The sequence below is a fragment of the Neolamprologus multifasciatus genome, chromosome 16, assembly GCF_963576455.1.
Source record: "Neolamprologus multifasciatus chromosome 16, fNeoMul1.2, whole genome shotgun sequence".
In the NCBI taxonomy this organism is placed as follows: domain Eukaryota; kingdom Metazoa; phylum Chordata; class Actinopteri; order Cichliformes; family Cichlidae; genus Neolamprologus; species Neolamprologus multifasciatus.
This window is the reverse complement of record NC_140454.1, coordinates 8,745,103-8,769,352: the sequence shown is the minus strand read 5'-3', so window position 1 is coordinate 8,769,352 and position 24,250 is coordinate 8,745,103. Positions and strand designations below refer to the sequence as shown.

Genomic DNA, 24,250 nt, shown 5'->3' with positions numbered 1-24,250 from the left:
AGCAAATCTACAGCAAATGAACTGTATCTGAGAGTCATGTCCTTGGGCAAAGACCTAATACAGGACCCGACAGATGCATCTGGCCTGGCCTTTCAGTTGAGCTACTGATTGCCAAAGGCTCATCAGAAATTGTCTCAGTGGATGGGTGGCTGTCAAAACTTGGAATTATGGCACCAGGCAATACCATCTGGAAAACTTGATGATTAGTATCAACTACTGCCAGTGGAGTAAAAGCATAACTGGATAGAAAACCACACATTAGAACAGTATCAGTCATGGATTGGCCTCCCCAGAGACAGGACGTCAACATTACTGAATCACTTCTCTTGACATATAATAGACAAAAAGGCAGACAACATCCAAACAAGAGCACTAATTATCTTTCATGAAGCCTGGAGAGCTTATAAGTAGGGATGCACCGATACCGATACTGGTATCGGGTATCGGGACCGATACTGTAAAATGTGGTATCGGTGGATTGTCATTTTTGTTGTAGTTTTTTAGATTGGCCACTAGGGGGAAATCCCGCGCTAAACAGGCACAGGGTTAGACGAGTCAGACTGGCGGCTCCAGATAAAAAAAGAGAAACTGGAGGCTGCTGTAGCTAGGCTAAACAAAATGTCAGCAGTGTGGACCGGAACAGCCAACTTTAACTCGGGTTTTGGAAAAGCGAAGAAAAATGTCAAGAGAAAATCCACAGGCAGTTAAAATAACAGAGGCTCTGACTCATTTTATCGCTCTGGATGACCAGCCAATGCCGGTCGTGGAAAACATAGGATTCTTCTCAGCATACTCGAGCTGTGATATAAAATTCCCAGCTGCCCACACATCAGAGAGATAATGGTGCCAAAACTTTCTAAAGAGGTAAAGACAAGCAGTGTGTGTGCGATGTCAGTCCTTGGTTTAAAGGCACAGTGGACTGATGATCCAGGGCAGATGGGGAGTTCGTTCGTCAATGCCAAATACTTTCGTTATTTTGTTTGTTTGTTTACAATATGGACACTGCAATAATTTAAAAGTTTATTTTATTCTCAAACCTAATTTGTATTTATTTTATTCCAAACAGAAGTGTTTATTTATTATTCTGAAAGCTCGAGACAGTGCCAATAGTTCAGTGATATTTTGTTACATTACAATGTGGACACTCTGCAATAATTTAAGAGAAGTGCTTATTTTTCACTTGAAATTTTTTTGTGGTCATTTTTATTAAGATTTTATTTTTTATCGGCAGAGAATAAAATAAAACCTGTCTTCCAATTCATTGCATTTGTGTGTGTATGTGTGTGTGGTAGAAGTATCGGTTTTTGTACTCGGTATCGGCAAATACTCAGATCCAAGTATCGGTATTGTATCGGTTTGAAAAAATTGGTATCGTTGCATCCCTACTTATAAGTGCTTATAAATGCTTATAATTAACCTCTAATGACTTTCAAACAGTTTGCACAAACTCTGTTTCAATGAAGCCATTAGTTTGTAATATGTAACTTAATCTGATTTTATCATTTAAAAGTAAGTCATAGGTCATCCCATCTGAGAACTTTTCAAACTGCCATAAGGGCGCTGTTGGCTGGCAAAGACGCAAGGAAGATGCACTCTACAAGGCAGCGTGTTTATTTCCTGGAGGAGACTCCAGTCGTTTTCTGTGGGTGTCAGCTGACTGACAGGAGGCAGCGTGTCATGTGTCCATCTGGAGGAAGCAGATTTTCATGTTCTGGTTCTGTGGTGTGAACAGGACAGCAGCTGTGTGGGTGCTAAGAATGAAAATCCACCAGTTAGCAGGTGTGTGAAGACTGCAGGCAGACTAAAAGCACATCACTGATGTCGTGAGGTGCAGGATATCATACACATATACATTATATGTACATTTAAATCCAGTGAAGGACAGTATTTAGTATAGTAACGACGGAGTGTTACACGGGTTTTGAGTGATGCACTTCACGTACTGTTATAATGTAGGAACTACATATCTGACACCACAAACAAAATTCACTCTGATTTATGGCATACAGTTCAATTCATTTTGATTAAGTTTTGTTTAAATGACACCAATTTACAACTACAATCACCTCCAGAGGCTTTATATTGTAAGGTAAAGATCCTATAGTTTTAGAAAGAATCCTAACTATCACACAGCCCGCTATGTTCATGCCCTTGGTAACAGAAGGAAGGAAAAATTCCCTTTTAACAGAAAGAAACCTAACCCAGGCTCAAGGAGGGGCGGCCATCTGCTGCAACCAATTGGGGGTGATGGGATGGTAGACGGGATTAAAGATATGCTGTGGAAGAAACCAGAGATTAATACTAACTGATAAACAAATACAGACTAGTGTCACTCCTGGCCCTTCATATATAAAACACACGGTGAGTGAAAAAGGTGAATGAAGCACTTTGTAAGTGTGCATGCGCCATTAGTGTGCTGCCTGCTGTAACCTATAATTTCCTTCGGGATTAATAAAGTATTTTGATTCTGAAGAAGAAAAGCTCAGCACTTCACAGGAATCCCTCAGCAGCCTAAACTTATTGCAGCATAACTAAGGGAGGATTTAGGGTCACCTGGTCCAACAATAACTATAAACTTTATCAAAACGGGCATATCAACATTTTTTAAACCAAATCTTAAAAGTAGAGATAGTGTCTGTCTGAATCCAAACTCCAAGCTGTTTCCACAAAAGAGGGGCCTGAAAGCTAGAGGCTCTGCCTTGCATACTACTTATAAATACTCTAGGAACAACATGTAAGCCTGCAGTGTGAGAGCGAAGTGCTGTAATGGGGTGATATGATACCACAAGGTCATTAATATAAGATGGGGCCTGATTATTTAAGACCTTGAACAGGATTTTCAATTTGATTCTGGATTTAATAGGGAGCCTATGAAGAGAAGCCAATATAGAAGAAATCTGCTCTCTCTTTCTAGTCCCTGTCAGCACTCTTGCTGCAGCATTTTCGATTAACTTAAGTTCTGATAATAAGAAATCTCTAGTAGAACCAGACTCAGGGAGGAGAAGGGGAAACAATTCCAGAATCAAACATATAGAGAAACATGGTAATTGCAGCTGGACATCTGCACCCTGAACAAAGAGAAGTACCACACCTTTCACTGAGACACTTTGGAACTAGGCCTGAATGATTGGGTATTTAAAAAAAAAAGAGTCATGATGACACATAATTTCTGATTTCAGCTGAGAACAGACATACGAAAGCTACCTCCTAGCTGACAAATTTAGCTCCACGGTGATAAAAATAACTCAAGTTGACACTGAGGGAAACAAAAAAGCAAAAATACTTGAAAAGAGGCAAGAGTACTTTGACAGTTCTGCAGCACAAACTACATTAATACAAGCTGTAAATATGAGGAATGATATCCACAGCAGCCATGAAGACAAAGAAGATACCTGACTATATTAAAGTATAAAATCAATGCCATATAACCAAATTAAAAGTGCTTGTTGTGTTTGTAGGCAGCACGGTGGCATGGTGGTTAGCACTGTTGCCGCACAGCAAGAAGGTCTGTGTGGAGTTTGCATGTTTTCCCTGTGTTTGCGTGGGTTCTCTCCGGGTACTCCGGCTTCCTCCCACCGCCCAAAGACATGCAGCTTGTGGGGATAGGTTAATTGGATAATCCAAATTGCCACTAGGTGTGAATGTGAGTGCGAATGGTTGTCTGTCTCTGTGTGTTGGCCCTGCGACAGACTGGCGACCTGTCCAGGGTGTGCCCTGCCATTCGCCCTATGACAGCTGGGATAGGCTCCAGCGCCCCCCGCGACCCTGAAAACGGGTAAGCGGAAGCGAATGGATGGATGGATATTGTGTTTGTGACTAAACTGCATCTAACAGAAAATTGAGCATAACATTAGTTCGGTCAGGCTGGACAGTAAAGCTCAGCCTGCAGTTCCATCAGATCAGCTGATTCCCAGTCTGACATTCTTCAATTTATTCTACTCGCTCATATTTAAGATGCTTCACCTTCCATACAGATACTGCTGCCTCTGCAAACTGCTTCGCAACCCAGATTCCCTCCAGCCAAAGCGTTACATGCCGTTAATTAATGCCATATGTTTTCTAACCGATGCCTGCTCTGCTGTGATAGGGGCCTTTGTTGCATTCTTTTTACCTTTTAGCTTTCAGTGTATGCACATGGAAATACAGAACAGAACTGTACAGACAAATATGAGTTACTGCAGATATAGACAACAATCTCCTTTCAAATAAAGTGGTCCCGACAGGATTTTAAATGTTACCTAGCCCTTTAACACTGGGCGTCCAACTTCTGAATAACTGACAACAGTGTCAAATTGTTAAAAAAAGAGTGGAAAAAAAAGAAAACAAATACTATACAGTCTGTAGCTTTTGCATCATTTACTTGTTCTTCTACTGTGTTTGCTCAATTAGTGTAATGCACTGTATATTTGTTTGTGCTGTCAGGCTGAAGGCGGTCTTGGAGCAGATGGACCGTGGTATGGTGGACCTGCAGGAACTCCGGCGGCACTTGGAGCTTGCAGCTGCCATGCTGGATGCTGTTTACACCGATGAGACCAGGTGAGGCTGAGCAGGCTGTTGAATGAATGGCTGTATAGAAAATAAAGCGTTATCAGCAGTTGCCAAAAAATGTGACTGTTTCTCTCTGCAGGCGCCTGCTGGACACTGAAGATGAGCTCAGTGACTTGCAGGCGGAGTCGGTGCCAAGCGAGGTGCGTGACTGGCTGGCGTGCACCTTCAGCAGGAAGATGGGTGTGGCCAAGCGTCGCCCTGAAGAGAAGCCAAGATTCAGGAGCATTGTTCATGCAGTGCAGGCTGGGATATTTGTAGAGAGGTAAATGTTGCTCTGATCAGCTAAACAGAAAGCTTGTATTCACTAATAAGCATGCTAGAAATACTGCACGGAGTGGTAGTGTGAAGAAAAGAAATTCACAAATTGTTTCAGTCCCATAATTTCTCCAAAAGCCTGCGTTCAGGTTTTGTGAATTCAAAGTAAATGCTCATGAATAGAGAAAGTGCCTTCGCAACTGCACCAGCAATGAGATTCTCACTCTAACTGCTGCTAAGGGCCATTAAACATAGCAGGCATTAGTTAAGCTTTGTAAATCTCATTTTAAATCATTGTTCAGTGTGTATAAAACTGCAGACAACTCTAAGTACCTCTGCTTCACACCCCATTAGCTGTTAACAGACCTATTCAAGGATTAAACTGGCTGCAGAGCTTGGAACGAATTTATATACTGACTCACTTTCTTTCTTTATGTCCTCCCAGGTGCTCTGACCTAGAAAATAATGAAGTAACTTTGACTTCGCCCATTATCTCCTTATATAATAAGACTGTTACAAAAAACAAACAAACAGACAAACAAACAAACAAACAAACAAACAAACATGTTATGAACATGAACTGAGTCCTGCAGGACAATAATTTATAATAATAAATAATAATTTGCTGCAACTTCTCAACTGATATATTGATATTCCGGTTTTATGTAAGCATAATAAGCCACAATCCACCCATTCATTCATTGGTTTTCATCCACTTATCCAATTTAGGGTCACAGGGGCGGAGTGAGTCAATTCAGAGTCAAAAATGAATGTTGAATTGTAAATAACTATAAGTTTTATACTTACTCAGGAAGAGACTAGCAATGTGAAAAGAGCCTGGAATGTCAATGCTGCCATTAAAATTCACCATTAGCAACGTGAAGTGCGAGGGACTCAGGCTTTCACGTTTGGTTGACCCATCAGTCCACCCTTACCTCCTCCCTGATTTCCAGAAAAATAATTACTATGAACAGTGTGCCACACTCCACAAATGAACTTCCGATAACTGTACTCTCCACTTTGGGTGTTTTTGTGTGTTTGCTTGTTTTTTAAAATGACCTTACTTTACTCTTAACCCTCTCAGGTTCAAATTAAACTTTTTGTTGCTAATGCACAACCAAGTCGTGCAGTGGTACTTCTGAGTAAAAAAAACCCTCATAAAATATGTATGTGGGGTAATCAGGTTGTTAGTTTTTAACTGTTGCAAATCGGCAACGCCTGCCTGGAGAGGGTTAAGACCTCAACATACAACCACACTGTAGACAATACTGATCTTCTAGTTGCGCTCTCCCCTCGCTAGAACCTGATCATCTTTTTGCACACAAAGCCAGCTCCAAAGTGAAGTGGCTTTCCTAGTTTGTTTATAGGTCCTGAACACCAGGGGATGAGTTCCAGCACTGACTGTGACTCAAATCCAGTTCCACAGCTGGATCTTGTGAATGCTCTTGCAGGTACATGTGGACCAGATTCAATGTTGAGGCATTCATATGATTACATTTCATAAATGTTGGGTCTGACTTAGAAACTGAGGAATTCTACACTCACCCTCATACTGCAGCATTTTATCCTGCTGTGTGACTCTAATGGGGACCATAATATTGTGCAGGCGGAAACTATCCATAGAGCTAAATGAACTAAAAACAGCTTACCATGACAGGTAATTATTATTAATTGTAGGAGCACAGAACTGTGCACACTTTGCCTTTTTCTTGCTATTGACATTTTTCTTTTGTAGTCCAGCACTTGGAGAGACTTTTCTGGAATATTCTGACCCTGAAGGTAGAAACGATTGCGGCTGTCTCGCTGGCAGGAGGTGACATTTTATTGTATTAAACCGACATTTGATCAGAAGGTAAAACAAAGAAAAACCTTTTCAGTCAGAGCTCATTTTTTTCACAGCTCAGAACCTTAAACAGAAATTGAGAAAAAAACAAAATAAAAATTGAAAAAAGGCTGTAGAAATGTAGACAGGTACCAAAGGCAGGGAAAGAGCAATCTGAGAAGAAAAACAGTCAGATGACAATTTATCCTGCTGTTTGACTCTAAAGACTTTTGCATAAATATTTTGTGCATGAAAATATTTTTTGTACTCACCTGTTCTTACTGCAACCTTTCACACTGACCTTATCATTTCACTGAATATAGAGTATTTTAGCATTTATTTTTTCAAACCAAGCTTGATTCTTCCTATTTCTCAGCTCCAAAATAACAGATCTGACCCAATCAGACCACTGTATGTGGTAACAAGTGTGCTCCTCGCTCAAAGAAGGCACAGGTACAATTATATGGTAATAGTAAAATAATACTGACCACAGACACACAGCTAGACACTACTCTGGCCAGTCGGCTCTCTGAAATGATTTCTCTGCCTCCTCAAAAGTTGTTTCCAACTCTGCCAACAAGAGTTCAAACTTCCCCACTCACATCCTGAAATATGTGTGAATGGGGTGGTGATCGAGCTTCAAATCCTGGATCAAACCATTAAATTCTCCCTCTTGCTGCCTTCTTGTGAGACTTGGATGAACCCAGAATCTTTCTTTCTTTGTTTTCTTCCTCAAAATTTAACACTTTCAGTGTGTAACATTTGGACATATTACATTCAAATATTTCATATCTTCCTAGTTTTGTCATTTCTATTTCTAGTTCTTAGATTTGTGTTCATTTAGTGTCCTCCCTTTCATGCTGTGGTCATCTTGGTCTTGTCTGTGTTCTCCCCAGTCCGTCATGTCTCTCATCCTCTCTGTGTCCTCATTCTGTCTTGTTCCCTGCTTCTGTTTCTCCGCCGGTCCCAGTGTCAAGCCCTTGTCTCTTATTCCGCGTCTCAGTGTCTTTCCTGTTTTATTTTGACAGTCTCTCGACCTGTGATCAGTGAGTTCAGTTTCCCTTCTCCCTGTCTCATTGTGTCTGATTACTACCAGCCGTGTTTCCTCCTGTTTCATATCCCCTTATTATTCTTTGTGCATTTAAGTCCCCTGTCTTCCTCTGCTTGTTGTTGTGTTGTCCATGTGGCTGTGTGTTCTCCTGGGCTCCTCGTGTCCATCACTTCCTCGAGTTTTCTTCCAGTTTCGTGTTTTCATTTTCCAGCGTTAGGTTTTGTTTTTGTGAATTTAGTATCTGAGTATTTTGATACAACACATAAAAGCTGCCTCTTTTAGTTATCCCTTTGTGTTTGAGTCCTGCATTTAGGTCCTACTCCTGCCTGCCACACAGCCAGCATTGACAGATCTGACCATTCAGATCATTATTTGGCAACAAGTGTGCTTGTAGTTCCAAGTCTGTAGGATGAATTTTTCACAAAAGCGCAGCACGTTGGTGTGCACATACTTTACAAGACAAGTTTGTGATGTGAGCAGGAGGTCAGGCAATAGAGAACAGTGAGTAGTTGCATTTCTGGGGAAAGAGTTTGCAAGAGGACTTGGTGGATTTTACCATGCATCTAGGGCAGGGGTAGGCAACTTCAGGCCTCGAGTGCCGGTGTCCTGCAGGTTTTAGATATCACCCTGGGTTAACGCACCTTAATCAAATGATTAGTTCATTACCAGGAGAACTTCAAGACATGTTGAGGAGGTCATTTAGCCATTTAAATCAGCTGTGTTGCATCAAGGACACATCTAAAACCTGCAGGGACACCGGCACTTGAGGCCTGGAGTTGCCTACCCATAGCAGATTGCACTGCGGGTAAGTTTAATCAGAGGCTTGGCAGGAGAACAAGAGCCACAATGGACTGTAGTGGACGGGCATGACCTGGGAGATGTGGAATGTGGGATGGATGTGCATGGATGCTTGAAGCTTGAGTTTAACCACTGAAAGGCTGATGACAATCTCGATCTCATATCATCCAATAAAACAGGGAGCGAGTTTGCAAGAGATGGCCTTAAGATGAATATCTTTAGTGGCTAGTCAAACCTTTTGTCCTAGTTCATATCTGAGAGTGGGTGTTTGGAGGCAATCTGCATAGTGGCAGTGCTGATCGACTGTTCGGAGTACGGCCTCTGGGCCTAAATGCGCTATCTGCAGGTGGTGCTAGATGGAAAGAACAGTGAGATCTGCTTCTACTTCCGGGAACACAGGCAGGTGGTAACCTAAGGATACGTTGAAATGTGAGAGACAGTAGCAGATAAGGTGAGTGAGTTGTTCTATACTCTACTCATGGGAACTGTGAGGACCAGATGGCTGAGTTTTGTGTCATAACAAAACGGAGCCAATTCCAACTCTTGATTGAGCCTCTTGGACAGGCCGTCGGTCCGCAGGTGAAACCTGGAACTGAGGCTGACGTTGGCTCCCACTGCAGTGAAGATCTTTCAGACCTGGTAGGTGAACTGAGGACCCCTGTCCAAAACGATCTTCAGCGGAATACCATGGAGCCTGAAACATGATCAATGAGCAGTTGGGTGGTTTTGGTAGCAGTGGGTAATTTCTCAAGAGCAACAAAATGAGCAAACTTTGAGAAGTTCGCTCATTTCATTTCATTTCCAGGAAGATCATAATCCTCTCCATAATAGGCCGCTATTATGGAGAGGATTATGATCTTCCTGGAGGAGATGGATAGCCTGGTAATGAAGTCCAAAGCTACTTGGGACCAGGGCCTGTGAGGTGTGGCTAGCGGTTTGAGTAAACCTGAGGGTTGCTGGGAGTTACTCTGACTGCGTGCAGAGATGGAACAGTTGGCTACATAATCTCTAACATCTCTTTCCAGAGATGTTAGATTGAAGATGAGAGAAGGAGGTGAGCAATCAGGGCACATGGGTGGACACAGGAGAACACAGGACCCAAACAGAAAAACACCAGACATCATGACAATATTTAGTCAATGATTTTTATTCTGTCACTGATAAATTAAAAAAAATTCTGGGAAAAAGTAGCAGGAAATTAGGAATTTGAACAGGCCAATCACAATATTTAGTTACATTTCTAGGGAGGTGCATGCCAAGTTATGCCATAGGTTACAGTGCAGGGTTTCAGAGTGCTTGCAATTACAGCTAAACATGTGAGTCTATGAGGATTGACTCACTTTTGGTTATTTAGAAGATCTGCAGTTTATGACACGTTGAATTTACTTCATTTTTCAGCCCTTAAATGAACTAAAAACAGGAACCCAAGCTTGCCATGACAGACCTTTATTGATAAAAGACTGCTGAGAAAACAGGGCTGTGCAGACTTTAGCCTTTTCTTGCTATTGACATTTTTCTTCCATAGTCCAGCACCTGCAAAAGAGTTTTCTTGGATATGTGAATTGTTTTTATATGATGTTGAAGAGCCATAAACAACATGAAAAGTATACTTTTTAATGTAACTGTATCTTATCTTTACAGTAACGTCATAAATGTATTTCCTGCCACTGCATTGACATGCAGAGGTTTCTCTTAACCTCTGAGCCTAGTGCTCTATATGTTAATTTATCTTAAAACTTGTTATACATGTGCAGAAAAGCAGTGAGGCGTTGCAGAATTCTGTCAAATGATTGTTTCAAATGAACACTTTCAGATGTTTAGTCATTTCAGTTATTTTTATCTGCAGCAGAAATCTGGAAAACCTGCAGACAGAACAGAGAACAGTCATAGATTTTCTTCAAAATAAACGGCAGACCATCCGGCTGACTCCACCGCAGATGTGATTAAAGGGTCCAACATGAAGTGTAACAATGTTAGCCTGCAACAGAGCTGGGGATGGAGATCATATAGGGAAACTGTGAAGTCCACTATTATTATATTGTAAATGACTCGCAGTGATAGAACGGTATCAGTTCATCTGCTGCAGCTTAATGACGCGTGAAATCAAAAAATATCTGCTGCACCGAAGCAGCGCTCATTGTGTGTCTGTGAGTGTTTGAGTGTGTGTGTCTGTGTGTGTGTGTTTAGAATACGGTTACCATGACAACAAACAATCCATCCTGGTCACAAACTGTGGAGGAGGGTGGCTGGAGGGGGTCTGTGCGGGGAGTGTTTATATGCATGCCACTGCCTGTATCAATGTGTGAAATTAGTGCGTGATATTTTTATCTGTGTGTGTGACAACAGGATGTACAGACGGACGTCCAACATGGCTGGTCTGACCTATCCTCCCACAGCTTTGACAGCTCTGAAGGTAAAAATTACTGCTGCATTCCCACTGGCAGCAGGTGACATTTTATTGTATTAAACCTGCGTTTGATTAACAATTGAAAAAAATTAAAACCTTTCCAGTAAGAGTTCTGAGTTCAGCGCCTTAAAAGGAAATGAAGGGAGAGAAAAACAAAAAAATGAAACAAAATAAAGAATGACAAAAAGACTGTAAGAGGTAAGAAAGTGTGTAAGAACGTAGGAAACGCAGGGAAAAGCAATCCAGGATGATGAAAAGAGGAACGTGAGAATGACAAGGAGGGTAAAAAAGAAAGGTAGAGGAAATAAAGTGGAAGCAAAAGAAAAAGAAAAAATAATAAAGTGATATGGAAGTGTGGAGGCAGACAAGGAATACTGGAAGAAATATTTAAAGAAGTTGAAATGGAAAGGAGGCAATGTGAAAAGAAAAGAGGAATGAATGAGTGAATGAGTCAGGGAGGACTTGGGAATGGGAAATAAGAAATAGGCAAAAAGGGGAAGAAAGTGAGAGGAAAACAAGAGGAAGAACAGGAAGTAGGAAAGAAAAGAATGAAGAAAAGGCTATAGGTAGGATAGGAAAGAAGACAAGGAAAGGAAAGAAGACAAGGGAAGGAAAGAAGGCATGAAAGGAAATATGAATTGCAAAAAGGAAAGGAGAAGCTAGAGAGAGACTGAGAGGGGTAATGATAAAGGAGACAGAGAAGGAAATGAGGACCTGGTTGGGAGGAAAGGAATGAAGTAAAGATATGGCAATGAAAGGAGATAAGAGAGGACATTTGGAAGAGAAGAAAAAGTGGGATTTGGGAAGAGTATGAGGGGAAGCACAAGAAAAAGGTAAAGCTGTAAACGGAAGGCGGAAATAAAAGGAGCTAATAAAACATCCATCCATCCATCCAGCCTTTTTAACCCCTTGTCCAAGTCAGGATTGGGGGAGGGTGTTGGAGCCTATGTCCTATCTGTCAAAGGAGAAAAGGCGAGGTACAGCCTGGATAGCTTACCAGGGAAAAAAAGAAAGTAAGATAAAGAAAAGAAGGGTGGAAAAACCAAAAACAGTGACTGAAAGGAGGAAACAAGTGCTTTGGATAGTAAGAGGTTATTAGGAAGGAAGGCATGAAAATGAAATATAGACAAAAAAACGAAGCAGAGAAGGAAAAGAGGAGATAAACAATAAATGAAGGAAGCGGAGAAAGGCAAGACACTGTGGTGAAGGACAATGTAGATTTAGTACATTAATGATATGTTTCCTCCTCTGCACTTCCTGTTGTCTACAAACTTAGAAAAAAATTGAATTATTCTAGTCCACGCTTCTTGCATGATGCAAAGCACGACCCAATGAGAGGCTTTAAATGTAATTGTGTAAGTAAATGTAATAATTGATCTGAGTTTTAGATCCTTCCCGTTTGAGCAAACATTATCAGGACAGTGCCCTCTACTGGCAGAAATCTTCATTTCACTAAGGTCTCACCAGCTTTATGTCACCCCCCCCTGCTGTAATCATACCTTACATGTGAGATGGTATTTGTTGATTTATTTTCTCAGGAGGTGGATCAGTGGTCCTTTGATGTCTTTGCCTTCCACGAGGCCACAGGAGAGCACGCCCTCAAGTTCCTAGTCTACGACCTTCTGACCCGCTATGACCTCATCAACAGGTTCAGGGTACTCGCAGTTTAATTTTGTTCAAATCTGGAGGTGGGCGGACTTAATACTGGGGAAAGTACATTTAGTCCTTGTGCTAACTTACAGTTTTGTGTTCAGATTCCTGTTCAGGCTCTGGTGCAGTTTGTTGAAGCACTTGAGAACGGTTACAGCAAACACAAGAACCCCTACCACAACCTTATTCATGCCGCTGATGTCACTCAGACTGCCCACTTTCTGATGCTACACACTGGACTGATGGTAACACACACACACACATGTGCACATCTTTTTGTGGGGAACCTCTGGCATCCCTTTACACTGCTGTTAACCTAAACCAGATTCTTAAAATCTGAATCCTCAAACAGTCTTTCCTAGGACCACGCAGCATGTCCTCATTTTCTAAAACGTTGCTGATGTCCAAACCTTAAATTAGCCCACACAAAGACAGAAGTAGATTTTCAAAAACACCTATGTGGACATCATTTTGTCACAATCTTGTTGTGCAACTGTGCTTGCCTGCACATGGCTTGCAAAGACAGTTGTCTATAGAAGCTAACTAATGATGTGTTTGTGTGTGTGTGTGTGTGTGTGCAGCACTGGCTGAGCGAGTTGGAAATTCTTGCAATGGTTTTTGCTGCAGCAATTCACGACTTTGAACACACAGGAACCACCAACAACTTCCACATCCACACCAGGTAATGTAGACGGTAACACTTCATGTAGGTTATCAGGGGACAGTGTTGGGAAGGTTATTTTTAAAATGTATTCCATTACAGATTACAGAATACATGCCCCAAAATGTATTCTGTAACGTATTCCGTTACGTTACTCAATGAGAATAACGTATTCTGATTACTTAAAATATTATCATGCTGTTTACAACTAAATGAATGTACAATTGCTGTGATTTATTACTGTTACTGAAGGTCCGCGGCTCCGAACCGTAGTAAAGGGACCTCTGGCTAATACGGTGGGTTCTGTGTCGGGCTCGTAGCCGAAAAATAGCTTTACTTTGTTGTCTGGGTCAACTTTGCTTGCGAGAGACAGAGAGAGGCGTTGAAAGGCTGCTCCAATGGAACTTATTGTTTTTGGAGGAAAACACGAACACGGTGTACAGTCGAGTCTTAATAGCTTACTTACAACTGGGCTTGTCAGGCACTCTTCTTGGCTGCAGTGGTTATTATTATATTTACATGTTTCCAGCTCCCGTTTTTGCTGGATGACAGCTCGTACTTTTCCTTTTTCTCCCTCCCTCGCTCACAGACACATAACGTGTATGGCAGTCCATTCTCCCTGCAGCACGGACTACACTGCCTATGATGCTACATTCTTTAGAGCTATACCGGTAGCATTCTGCCTATTAGCTTAGCACAACAACAACAAGAAGGCGCTCTCTCACCCAGGAAACACGCAGAGAGAGAGCGTCACCCTGTAACCATGGCAACCGTAACGCTGCCACCTGGAACAACAGAACGTAGCTGTCAAACAAAACCCAAACAGTCCTGACCCGTGACAATATGAAACAGGGAAGTATCGCCGTGTAATCCATTTATTTCAACAAAGTAATTGTATTCTAAATACCACCTTTTTAAACGGTAACTGTAACGGAATACAGTTACTCATATTTTGTATTTTAAATACGTAACGGCGGTACATGTATTCCGTTACTCCCCAACACTGTCAGGGGATCTAATTTGACAGGGACAGTTTTTCTCAAGATAATTAACTTAAGATAATTGATATTTGACATTTAACACTAAACACAATATAAAGTTTGTCACGTAGTACATAACATATGAATTAGGCCTGTGTTTAAAGACTCATGAAAACATCTTTATCTTACATAATAAAACAATGGGAATCTGCCAGTTCATTGGGTGAGTTGTGAATTCATCCAACAGAGTTCCAGATGCTTGATTCAAAAGCAGGTTTAAGGAGGCGCTAGGAAAAACACAGTGGGATTCATCTGGAGTCCCCCCACCCTTCTTATTTTTTCAAAAAATTTCAGCAAGTGTGGTTTAAAATATTAAAAGAATAGATGTGAATCTTAAGTAGGGGAACAACAGGAAACCTGCTGATGTTGTGGCTTCTGTATACAAACTGCAGAAGATATCTGATTGGATGTTGTGTCTGTCTGTCAGGTCAGAAGTGGCCATTCTGTACAATGACAGGTCAGTGCTGGAGAACTATCATGTCAGCGCTGCCTACAGGCTGATGGCTGAAGAAGACATGAATATCCTGGTCAACCTGAACAAAGATGACTGGAGGTTTGCCCTTACTGCCAATTCTTGATGTTTGTGCTTCCATCTTAATGCACCTAAATGCCCTTACCCTGAGCTTTGACATCACAACTACATACAAAACTCCACTTTGTGTCCTTTGTGTTGATGTACAGAACTCATTCTCTAAGATACAAAGAAAGGGCTATTTTAAAATACTTACTGTTCTGATGATATTTACAGAATTCCCAGCAGATTCTGTACAAATCAGGTGACTGAAAATATTTTAAATATGTTTCCTTGGTTAAAGTGTTTTCTATCCAGCTAGTATTGTTTTCAGAAACGGAGTTTTCATCACATGATGACACAGATCCTCATGTGTTAGTGTGAAGTCTGGTTAGTGCCCCAACCTGGGATGATATATGTGAACACACACACACACACACACACACACACACACACACACACTGTGTGTACTATTATCCTTGTGGGGACATCTCATTGACATAATGCTTTCCCTAGCCGTTTACCCAACCCTAACCAAAAATCAATGCCTAATCCTAAACTTTAATTATTTACTTGACTTGTCTTTTGAACCCAAAAGAAGTTGAGTTCCCACAGCGTCTCGACAATGTCAAGTTGACAAACTTTCAGAGGTGTTGGCTCTTTGATGAGAACTGATTGGTGATTACTGGATGTGTTTGTTTATTTATTTATTTTTCATAGGGAGCTAAGGTCTCTGGTGATAGAGATGGTGATGTCAACAGACATGTCGTGTCATTTCCAGCAGATCAAGACCATGAGGAATGCCCTAACACAGACACACAGGTCAGACCTCTAGCCATTATTAGTGACCTTTGACCTTTGTAACTGGCTATCATTAGATCAGTGATAGCCAATGATACATTATGTAATGTATCCATGCCTTTGTGTACTTTTCATATTTTCCACAACTTTATTTAATAAATAAATACATTATTTTTGCATAAATGTATCATTGTGACCAAACTTTTCCAGTTCAGATGGAAAAGTAAAAAGAAACGGATTCATTCTATCAGTTTATTTCCACCACATGAAAATAGCATGTCATGTCCTGCTGTGGCCACAAATGTTGTGTAACTGGCAAACTGGAAAATTAAACAGGATCTTAGCAGATCCTTAATTTCTCCCACATGCAAAATTGAGGCCTTGATTGCCAATAAAATTGATTCAGGAGAGGGTCCTGCTAGCAGATAGGATAATGTTTTTGGTTAGTTTGTACAACATATTGGTGACTCCAGATAATGTTGGCTCATATCACTTTAGAATGTCTGCAGTCTGTCATCGGAAGAAACGATAAACCTGAAAGCCTTTAGTTATAAAATCGTGCCGTGAAAAATATCACTTATTTGTTGGCTTAGGTTTGGTGGAGGAAAGCTCACGATAACGGTCGGCTTACAGCTGTGAAAGCTAACACTGCAACAGATGTAGCAGCTAATTATGTTTAAGATGGTGCTGTGTTGATGGCATGAAATTAGTTCCTGTATTAGCAAACAGCCATAGACTATAGCTTAGATGGTGCCACCATCATGTCACCCATTTGTTAGTGAGGTCCCGTCTTAAAACCTCCAGCTGAGCATAGTAACCAAGACATACTGGGCACACATGGTGTAGTAGCTAGTACCAGTCAATCACTGGGAAGTCACACTGGGAAGTAAGGCATACTCTCCTTCATCCCCCTTTCCCCTCTGATGAAGTTGATAATTTACAAAATGAGCATCATGTTGTATTCAATATGTTGCTAAACTATCAAGCTAAGAAGGCAGACTGATAAAGTGAATAGAAGAACTCATCTTTTTCTCAAAGATTTCCTTTTGTGACCAGATTTATGCCCTGAGCTGGAGATTAGAAAGATTAAGTAAGGCTTGTTGCACATTGCTTTGAAGCTGACAGCTGGTCGCCTGCAGATGCTCCGGCTGATGTATGTCAGTCAACAATATTTTTCACTCTCGCTGGTAGTCACTTTAGTGGCTCACTATAGAGGTGTAGAAAAGGTTTTTCTCCAGTAGGCCCACTTCTTGTACACTGATGGTTGTTTCGGCCGTTGTCTCTTCAAGTTGTCGTTCGCTTTCTATTGTCTCAGGTCACCACATTGTTTTATATCGAGCCTGTGGCTAATTTAACCCTGAACTTTGTAAGACTTCTAAGAACCTTTTAGGTAAATAAAATTCTCTAAGTGAAAACATGTCTTTCCGTCTTTCTTATGTAAATAGACTTCTTCAATTTCATCTTAAAAATCTAATAATTACTACTTCTAAACCCGCTGATACTCTGAACTACGAATACTTTTCATTCTTCGCACAAAAATGACTTTTCCCACTCAAACATGTAAAATTAGATTCCTCTGCAGTTTCATAAAAGATTTTCCGGCAGACTGTGCAAGGCTAGTCTATCTGACAGAGACGACCAGATCATCTGTGGGAGTGTGGTGAAAAGGCCCAACATAAGCTCCTGCAGGCTGCTGGACCAGATTGCCCTGTGCGTTCCTGTAGGAGCTATCACAGGAATAGTACCAGAGTCCAGTATCTCCTCTATGTTTGTCAGTCCTGCTGGACCTGCGGAGGTGTGTCAATGTGTATCTGTGTGTCTCTGTGTGTAAGCGTGTCTGAGTGTGTATTGAGGGGGTGCTGGCAGCTGTCGTGATTCTCAGCTCACGCTTGGATGGATTTTGGGGGAAGACGCTGTCATCAGCCTGTCAACACGCTGGTTCTGCTTTTGTTGCTGCAGCAGTGGGCAGAACTGTACAGTCTGCACAATCTGATCAAAATACAAAAAAGGCACAGCACTGTTCACATAACATATGGGAAGCTGTAGCAGAGCAGTTTCTTTCCTTCACAAGTCATTCTCAAAAGACATTTTCGCTGATCTACAGGTCCAAAAATGTAGATGCTCAGTTTTTAGTCAAGGTAATATAGTTTCTTTTTGATTGATGGATGTTAATGAAATTATTTTGTTTCCTTTTTCTTTCCAGTATAGACAAAGTGAAGGTTTTGTCTCTGATGCTTCATGCTGCAGACATCAGCCATCCAGCCAAAGCATGGCCACTGCACTACCGCTGGACCCACAGTCTGATGGAGGAATTTTTTAGACAGGTACGAACATCTGTCAGTGAGGTTTCTCATTTGTGAGTAGGGATGGGTACCGGTGTCCGGTGCCATGATGGCACCGGTTCTGACATAAACGGTAGTAACCAGACCGAAAAGCAGCGCACATTTCGGTGCTTCATTTCGGTGCTTTTTTTTCCTGAGCTGTGACACACTTTGAATTCTAGCCAATCATTTTACGTTTCCGAGGATAGTAGGCGGGCCCAGGTACGTACGTTCTTTTAGAGCAGAGCTACAGATTAAAAATGCCCAAGACGAAGCAGTCAAAAGTCTGGCTGTACTTCACAGCAAAATATGCAAACTCAGCAGCCTGCAACAAGTGCTTTAAGGTGATACTGTGATACTGTCAAAGGAGGTAACACCTCAAATCCGATGAAACACCTGGCGACGCATAGCGTTTTTTTTAAAAGCAGAGAAATGCGCCGTATTTGATAGCTTGCTGCAAGACCTCACACCATGCACATCTACTGCGGGTGTGGTGCCTGTTATCGGACCCAGAGTTAGCAACAACCCCCAAAAACCCTAAGAGGAGAGTCCTGGCCCCTAGCCCTGCCAGTGTAGCAGAAGTGATGAAGGATGATGATGGCAGCAACAGCCGTTCTTCTCTGCGTGAGTAGCTTCATGATGTTCGTGTGTAATTTACGTTCAGTAGGCTAACCACGTTATTACATTAATGCATGTAAGGTGAACTAGCAAACATCAGCATAGCTACATGCGGCTGTCTTCTTGTTTGATGGCAGATACTCCCTTCACCCTGGCCAAAAAGGCTAAAATGACTAAAGAAAAAGTGGAAAACAGTTAAACATGAGGTTTTTGGACAAAGTTTGTTTTTGTTTAAGCACTGCTTCCAGCCAAGAGTGATGCCATATATGCCCTATAGCTGCAGAAAAGGCTAACATTGTTATCCTTTTACAAAAAAACAGCTGAACATGAGAGGTTTTTGGACCAATTTTGTGTTCTCCATTCTTTAAGCACCGGTTTGAGCACCGTTTAAGCACCGGCACCGTTTCAAAAGTACCAGTTTGGCACCGGTATCGGATAAAACCTAAACGATACCCATCCCTATTTGTGAGGATGCTCGTGGACTTTAAAATCAACTATCAAATCAAGCCAAGGAATCATCCTCTGTAAATCAATAAAACACTAAAAAACAGTGTAACACAGGCACTGTCACTGGTTGTATACTTTGCAAAAGTGTTTTAGTAAACCCTTGACTGCCATTTCCCATCATGGCTTAGCAACAATTTAGAAGGTTCTTTAAAACAGGATTTCTCCATATAACAACACAGAATTGTGATACCCTTCTCTTTGTAATGCCTACTGCAAAATTAATATTTCCAGACTTACAAGTAAACCAGTTTCACTTGACTCCTAAATACAGTGATGTGAAAAAGTGTTTGCCCCCTTCCAGATTTCCTTTTTTTGTTGCATGTTTCTTACACTTAAACGTTTCAGATCGTCAAACAAATGTAAATATTAGACAACAATAACACAAGTAAACACAACATACAGTTTCTAAATTGAGGTGTTTTTTATTAAGGGGGAAAAAAATCACTGCGTGAAAAAGTGATTGCTACCTAAAACTAATTTAACTGGTTGGGCCAACCTTAACAGCAACAACTGCAATCAAGCATTTGCGATAAGTGTCAGTGAGTCTTTTACAGTGCTGTGGGGAAAGTTTGGCCCAATCATCTTTGCAGAATTGTTGTAAATCATCCACACTAAAGGGTTTTCAAGCATGAACCACCTTCACGCCACAGCATCTCAATCAGATTCTGGTCTGGACTTTGAGTAGTTCGCTCCATAGTCTTCATTTTGTTTTTCTTAAGCCATTCAGAGGTGGACTTGCTGGTGTGTTTAGGATCATTGTCCTGCTGCAGAGTCCAAATGTGCTCCAGCTTGAGGTCACGAACAGCAGCAGAATTCATGGTTCCATAGAGTATTTTCCTAAAAGTCTTTGGGATTATCAACATGTTTTGTGGCGAATGTGAGATGAGCCTTTGTTTTCTTTTTGGACAGCAGTGTTTTTCTTCTTGGAACTGTGACATGCAGGCCATTTTTGCCCTGTGTCTTGCTTATCTTGGAGTCGTTCACACTGACTTTGACCGAGACAAGTAAGACCTGCAGCCTTTGGATGTTGTTCTGGGCTATTTTGTGACCCCTTGGATAAGTTGTTGCTGTCGGTTGGCCACTCCTGGGAAGGTTCATCACTTACAGTTTTCGCTATTTATGTGGTTCAGTGGAGTCCCACAACTTTAGAAATTACTCAATAACCTTTTCCAGACTGAGAGATTTCAATGACTTTGTTTCTCATTTGTTCCTGAATTTCTTTGGATTGTGGCAGATGTCTACCTTTTGGTCAACTCCACTTTGTCAGCCAGGTCCTACTTAAGTGATTTATTGATTGAGAACAGATGTGGCTAGAGAAATTGAACTCCAAACTAAACTTGTGATACGCCACAGTAAATCTTGTTATAATCTGGCAGAGGGAAAATCCCTTTTTCACAAAGAGCCATGGAGTTTTGGATTTCCCTCCCACCCCAATAATAAACACCTTCATTTAGAAACAGCATTTTGTGTTTACCTGTGTTAGTAGCCAGTTGCATTACTATTTGTTTTTGCCTCAATCTATTTGGGATATCATTCAATTCAATTCAATTCAATTTTATTTATATAGCGCCAAATCACAACAAATGTCACCTCAAGGCGCTTCATAGATACAGAGAAAAGCCCAACAATCATATGACCCCCTATGAGCAAGCACTTTGGCGACAGTGGGAAGGAAAAACTCCCTTTTAACAGGAAGAAACCTCCGGCAGAACCAGGCTCAGGGAGGGGCGGCCATCTGCTGCGACCGGTTGGGGTGAGAGAAGGAAGACAGGATAAAAGACATGCTGTGGAAGAGAGACAGAGTTTAATAACAGATATGATTCAATGCAGAGAAATCTATTAATACATAGTGAGTGAGAAAGGTGACTGGAAAGGAAAAACTCAATGCATCATGGGAATCCCCCGGCAGCCTACATCTATTGCAGCATAACTAAGGGAGGATTCAGGGTCACCTGGTCCAGCCCTAACTATATGCTTTAGCAAAAAGGAAAGTTTTAAGCCTAATCTTAAAAGTAGAGATAGTGTCTGTCTCCTGAATCCAAACTGGAAGCTGGTTCCACAGAAGAGGGGCCTGAAAACTGAAGGCTCTCCCTCCCATTCTACTTTTAAATACTCTAGGAACAACAAGTAGGCCTGCAGAGCGGGAGCGAAGTGCTCTAATAGGGTAATATGGTACTACAAGGTCATTAAGATAAGATGGGGCCTGATTATTTAAGACCTTGTATGTGAGGAGCAGGATTTTGAATTCAATTCTGGATTTAACAGGAAGCCAATGAAGGGAAGCCAAAACAGGAGAAATATGCTCTCTCTTTCTAGTCCCTGTCAGTACTCTTGCTGCAGCATTTTGGATTAACTGAAGGCTTTTCAGTGAGTTTTTTGGACATCCTGATAATAATGAATTGCAGTAGTCCAGCCTGGAAGTAATAAATGCATGAACTAGTTTTTCAGCGTCACTCTGAGACAGGATATTTCTAATTTTAGCGATGTTGCGCAAATGGAAGAACGCAGTCTTACATATTTGTTTAATATGTGCGTTGAAGGACATATCCTGGTCAAAAATGACTCCAAGGTTCCTCACAGTGTTACTGGAGGCCAAGGTAATGCCATCCAGAGTAAGAATCTGGTTAGACACCATATTTCTAAGCTTTTCAGCGCCGAGTACAATGACCTCAGTTTTATCTGAGTTAAGAAGCAGAAAGTTAGTGGCCATCCAAGTCTTTATGTCTTTAAGACATTCCTGCAGTTTAACTAATTGGTGTGTGTTATCTGGCTTCATGGACAGATAGAGCTGGGTGTCATCTGCATAGCAGTGAAAATGTATGCTATGTCTTCTAATGATGCTGCCTAGGGGAAGCATGTATAATGTAAACAGAATTGGTCCTAGCACTGAACCCTGTGGAACTCCATAATTAACCTCAGTGTGAGAAGAGGACTCTCCATTTACATGCACAAATTGGAGTCTATTAGATAGATATGATACAAACCACTGCAGTGCAATACCTGTAATACCTACAGCATGTTCTAATCGCTCTAATAGGATATTATGGTCAACAGTATCGAATGCTGCACTAAGGTCAAGAAGGACAAGCACAGAGATGAGTCCACTGTCAGAGGCCATAAGAAGATCATTTGTAACCTTCACTAAAGCTGTTTCTGTGCTGTGATGAGCTCTGAAACCTGACTGAAACTCTTCAAATAAACCATTCCTCTGCAGATGATCTGTTAGCCGTTTGACAACTGCTTTCAAGGATTTTTGATATGAAAGGAAGGTTGGAGATTGGCCTATAATTAGCTAAGACTGCTGGGTCTAGAGATGGCTTTTTGAGTAAAGGTTTAACTGCAGCCACCTTGAAGGCCTGTGGTACATAGCCGATTATTAGAGATAGGTTGATCATATATAAGATCGAAGAATTAATCAATGGCAGGACTTCTTTGAGCAGTTTTGTAGGAATGGGGTCTAAAAGACACGTTGATGGTTTGGAGGAAGTAATTATTGAAGTTAACTCAGAAAGATCGATTGGAGAAAAAGAGTCTAACTTAACATCAATGGTACTAAGAGTAGCTGTAGATAATATTACATCTGTGGGATGATTATTGGTCATTTTTTCTCTAATGATAAAAATTTTATTTGTGAAGAAGTTCATGAAGTCATCACTAGTTAACGTTAAAGGGATGGTTGGCTCAAAAGAGCTCTGACTTTTTGTCAGCCTGGCTACAGTGCTGAAGAGAAACCTGGGGTTGTTCTTACTTTCTTCAATCAGTGATGAGTAGTAAGCTGTTCTGGCTTTGCGGAGGGCTTTCTTATAAAGCAACAAACTATTTCTCCAGGCTAAATGATGATCCTCTAAATTTGTGACACGCCATTTCCTCTCCAGATTACGAGTCATCTGCTTTAGGGTACGTGTTTGAGAATTATACCACGGGGTCAGGTACTTCTGATTAGAGGCCTTAGTTTTCACTGGAGCTACAGTATCCAGAGTCGTACGTAGTGAGGAGGTGAAATTATTAACAAGATAATCGACCTCTGTTGGGGTAGCGTTCAGATAGCTGCTCTGCTCTGTGTTGGTACAGGGCATTGACGATGATAACAGTGGCTGGATTATATTCTTAAACTTAGTTACAGCGCTTTCAGAAAGACATCTACTTTGATAAAGTCCACTCTCTACTGCTGCGTAATCAATTATTGTAAATGTAAATGTTATCAAGAAATGATCAGACAGGAGAGGGTTTTCAGGAAACACTGTTAAATGTTCAGTTTCTATGCCATATGTTAAAACAAGATCTAGAGTGTGATTAAAGTGGTGGGTGGGTTCTTTTACATTTTGAGAGAAACCAATTGAGTCTAACAACAGATTAAATGCCATGTTGAGGCTGTCATTTTTAGCATCAACATGGATGTTAAAATCACCCACAATAATTATTTTATCTGAGCTCAGAACTAAATCAGATATAAAGTCTGAGAAATCAGACAGAAACTCTGTGTAAGGCCCAGGTGGACGATAGATGATAACAAGTAAGACTGGTTTCTGAGTTTCACAGCTGGGGTGGACAATGTTAAGCATCAGGCTTTCAAATGAATTAAAAGTCTGTCTTGGTCTTTCATTAATTAATAGACTGGTGTGAAAAATTGCTGCCACACCGCCCCCTCGACCTGTGCTTCGAGATTTCTGGTAGTTAGAATGACTCGGGGGTGTTGATTCATTTAAACTAACATAATCATCCTGCTGCAACCAGGTTTCTGTAAGGCAGAGTAAATCAATTTGTTGATCAATTATTAAGTCATGTACTAACAGAGACTTGGAGGAGAGAGACCTAATATTTAATAATCCACATTTCACTGTTTTACTCTTTGGTTCAGGTGTGGATACTGTATTATTCTTTCTTTGTAAATGTTTAAGTTGTTTGTTGCTGGTTTTTAAGTTTGTTTTTTGTCTTTTTGGAAGCAGACACAGTCTCTATGGAGATGGGTTTTTGGAGGGTAGCAGGAGGAGAGAAGCTGCAGAGAGGCGTGTAAGACTGCAACTCTGCTTCCTGGTCCCAACTCTGGATAGTCATATTTTGAGGGGTTTAATAAATTTGTCGATATTTCTAGAAATGAGAGCTGCTCCATCCAAAGTGGGATGGATGCCATCTCTCCTAACAAGACCAGGTTTCCTCCAGAAGGTTTGCCAATTATCTATGAAGCCCACATCGTTTCTGGGACACCACTCAGACAGCCAGCAATTTAAGGAGAACATGCGGCTAAACATGTCACTCCTGG

The 24,250-nt window shown here is 41.2% G+C and overlaps 1 protein-coding gene and 1 long non-coding RNA gene across 2 annotated transcripts in view; both read left to right on the top strand.

Annotated features, from left to right (window-relative positions):
- Window positions 1–24,250, top strand: part of LOC146500233 (uncharacterized) — a 262,037-nt gene that overhangs the window by 25,573 nt on the left and 212,214 nt on the right. The gene's annotated exons all lie outside the window — the stretch shown is intronic.
- Window positions 1–24,250, top strand: part of LOC146500239 (dual specificity calcium/calmodulin-dependent 3',5'-cyclic nucleotide phosphodiesterase 1A-like) — a 54,009-nt gene that overhangs the window by 20,823 nt on the left and 8,936 nt on the right. Inside the window, exons 3-11 of the mRNA XM_085135738.1 lie at window positions 4,423–4,536; window positions 4,628–4,810; window positions 10,821–10,887; window positions 12,420–12,536; window positions 12,636–12,776; window positions 13,113–13,213; window positions 14,660–14,785; window positions 15,464–15,565; window positions 17,748–17,868. Of these exons, the coding sequence (XP_084991864.1) occupies window positions 4,423–4,536; window positions 4,628–4,810; window positions 10,821–10,887; window positions 12,420–12,536; window positions 12,636–12,776; window positions 13,113–13,213; window positions 14,660–14,785; window positions 15,464–15,565; window positions 17,748–17,868 (1,072 nt within the window). The remainder of the gene's footprint in view (window positions 1–4,422; window positions 4,537–4,627; window positions 4,811–10,820; window positions 10,888–12,419; window positions 12,537–12,635; window positions 12,777–13,112; window positions 13,214–14,659; window positions 14,786–15,463; window positions 15,566–17,747; window positions 17,869–24,250) is intronic.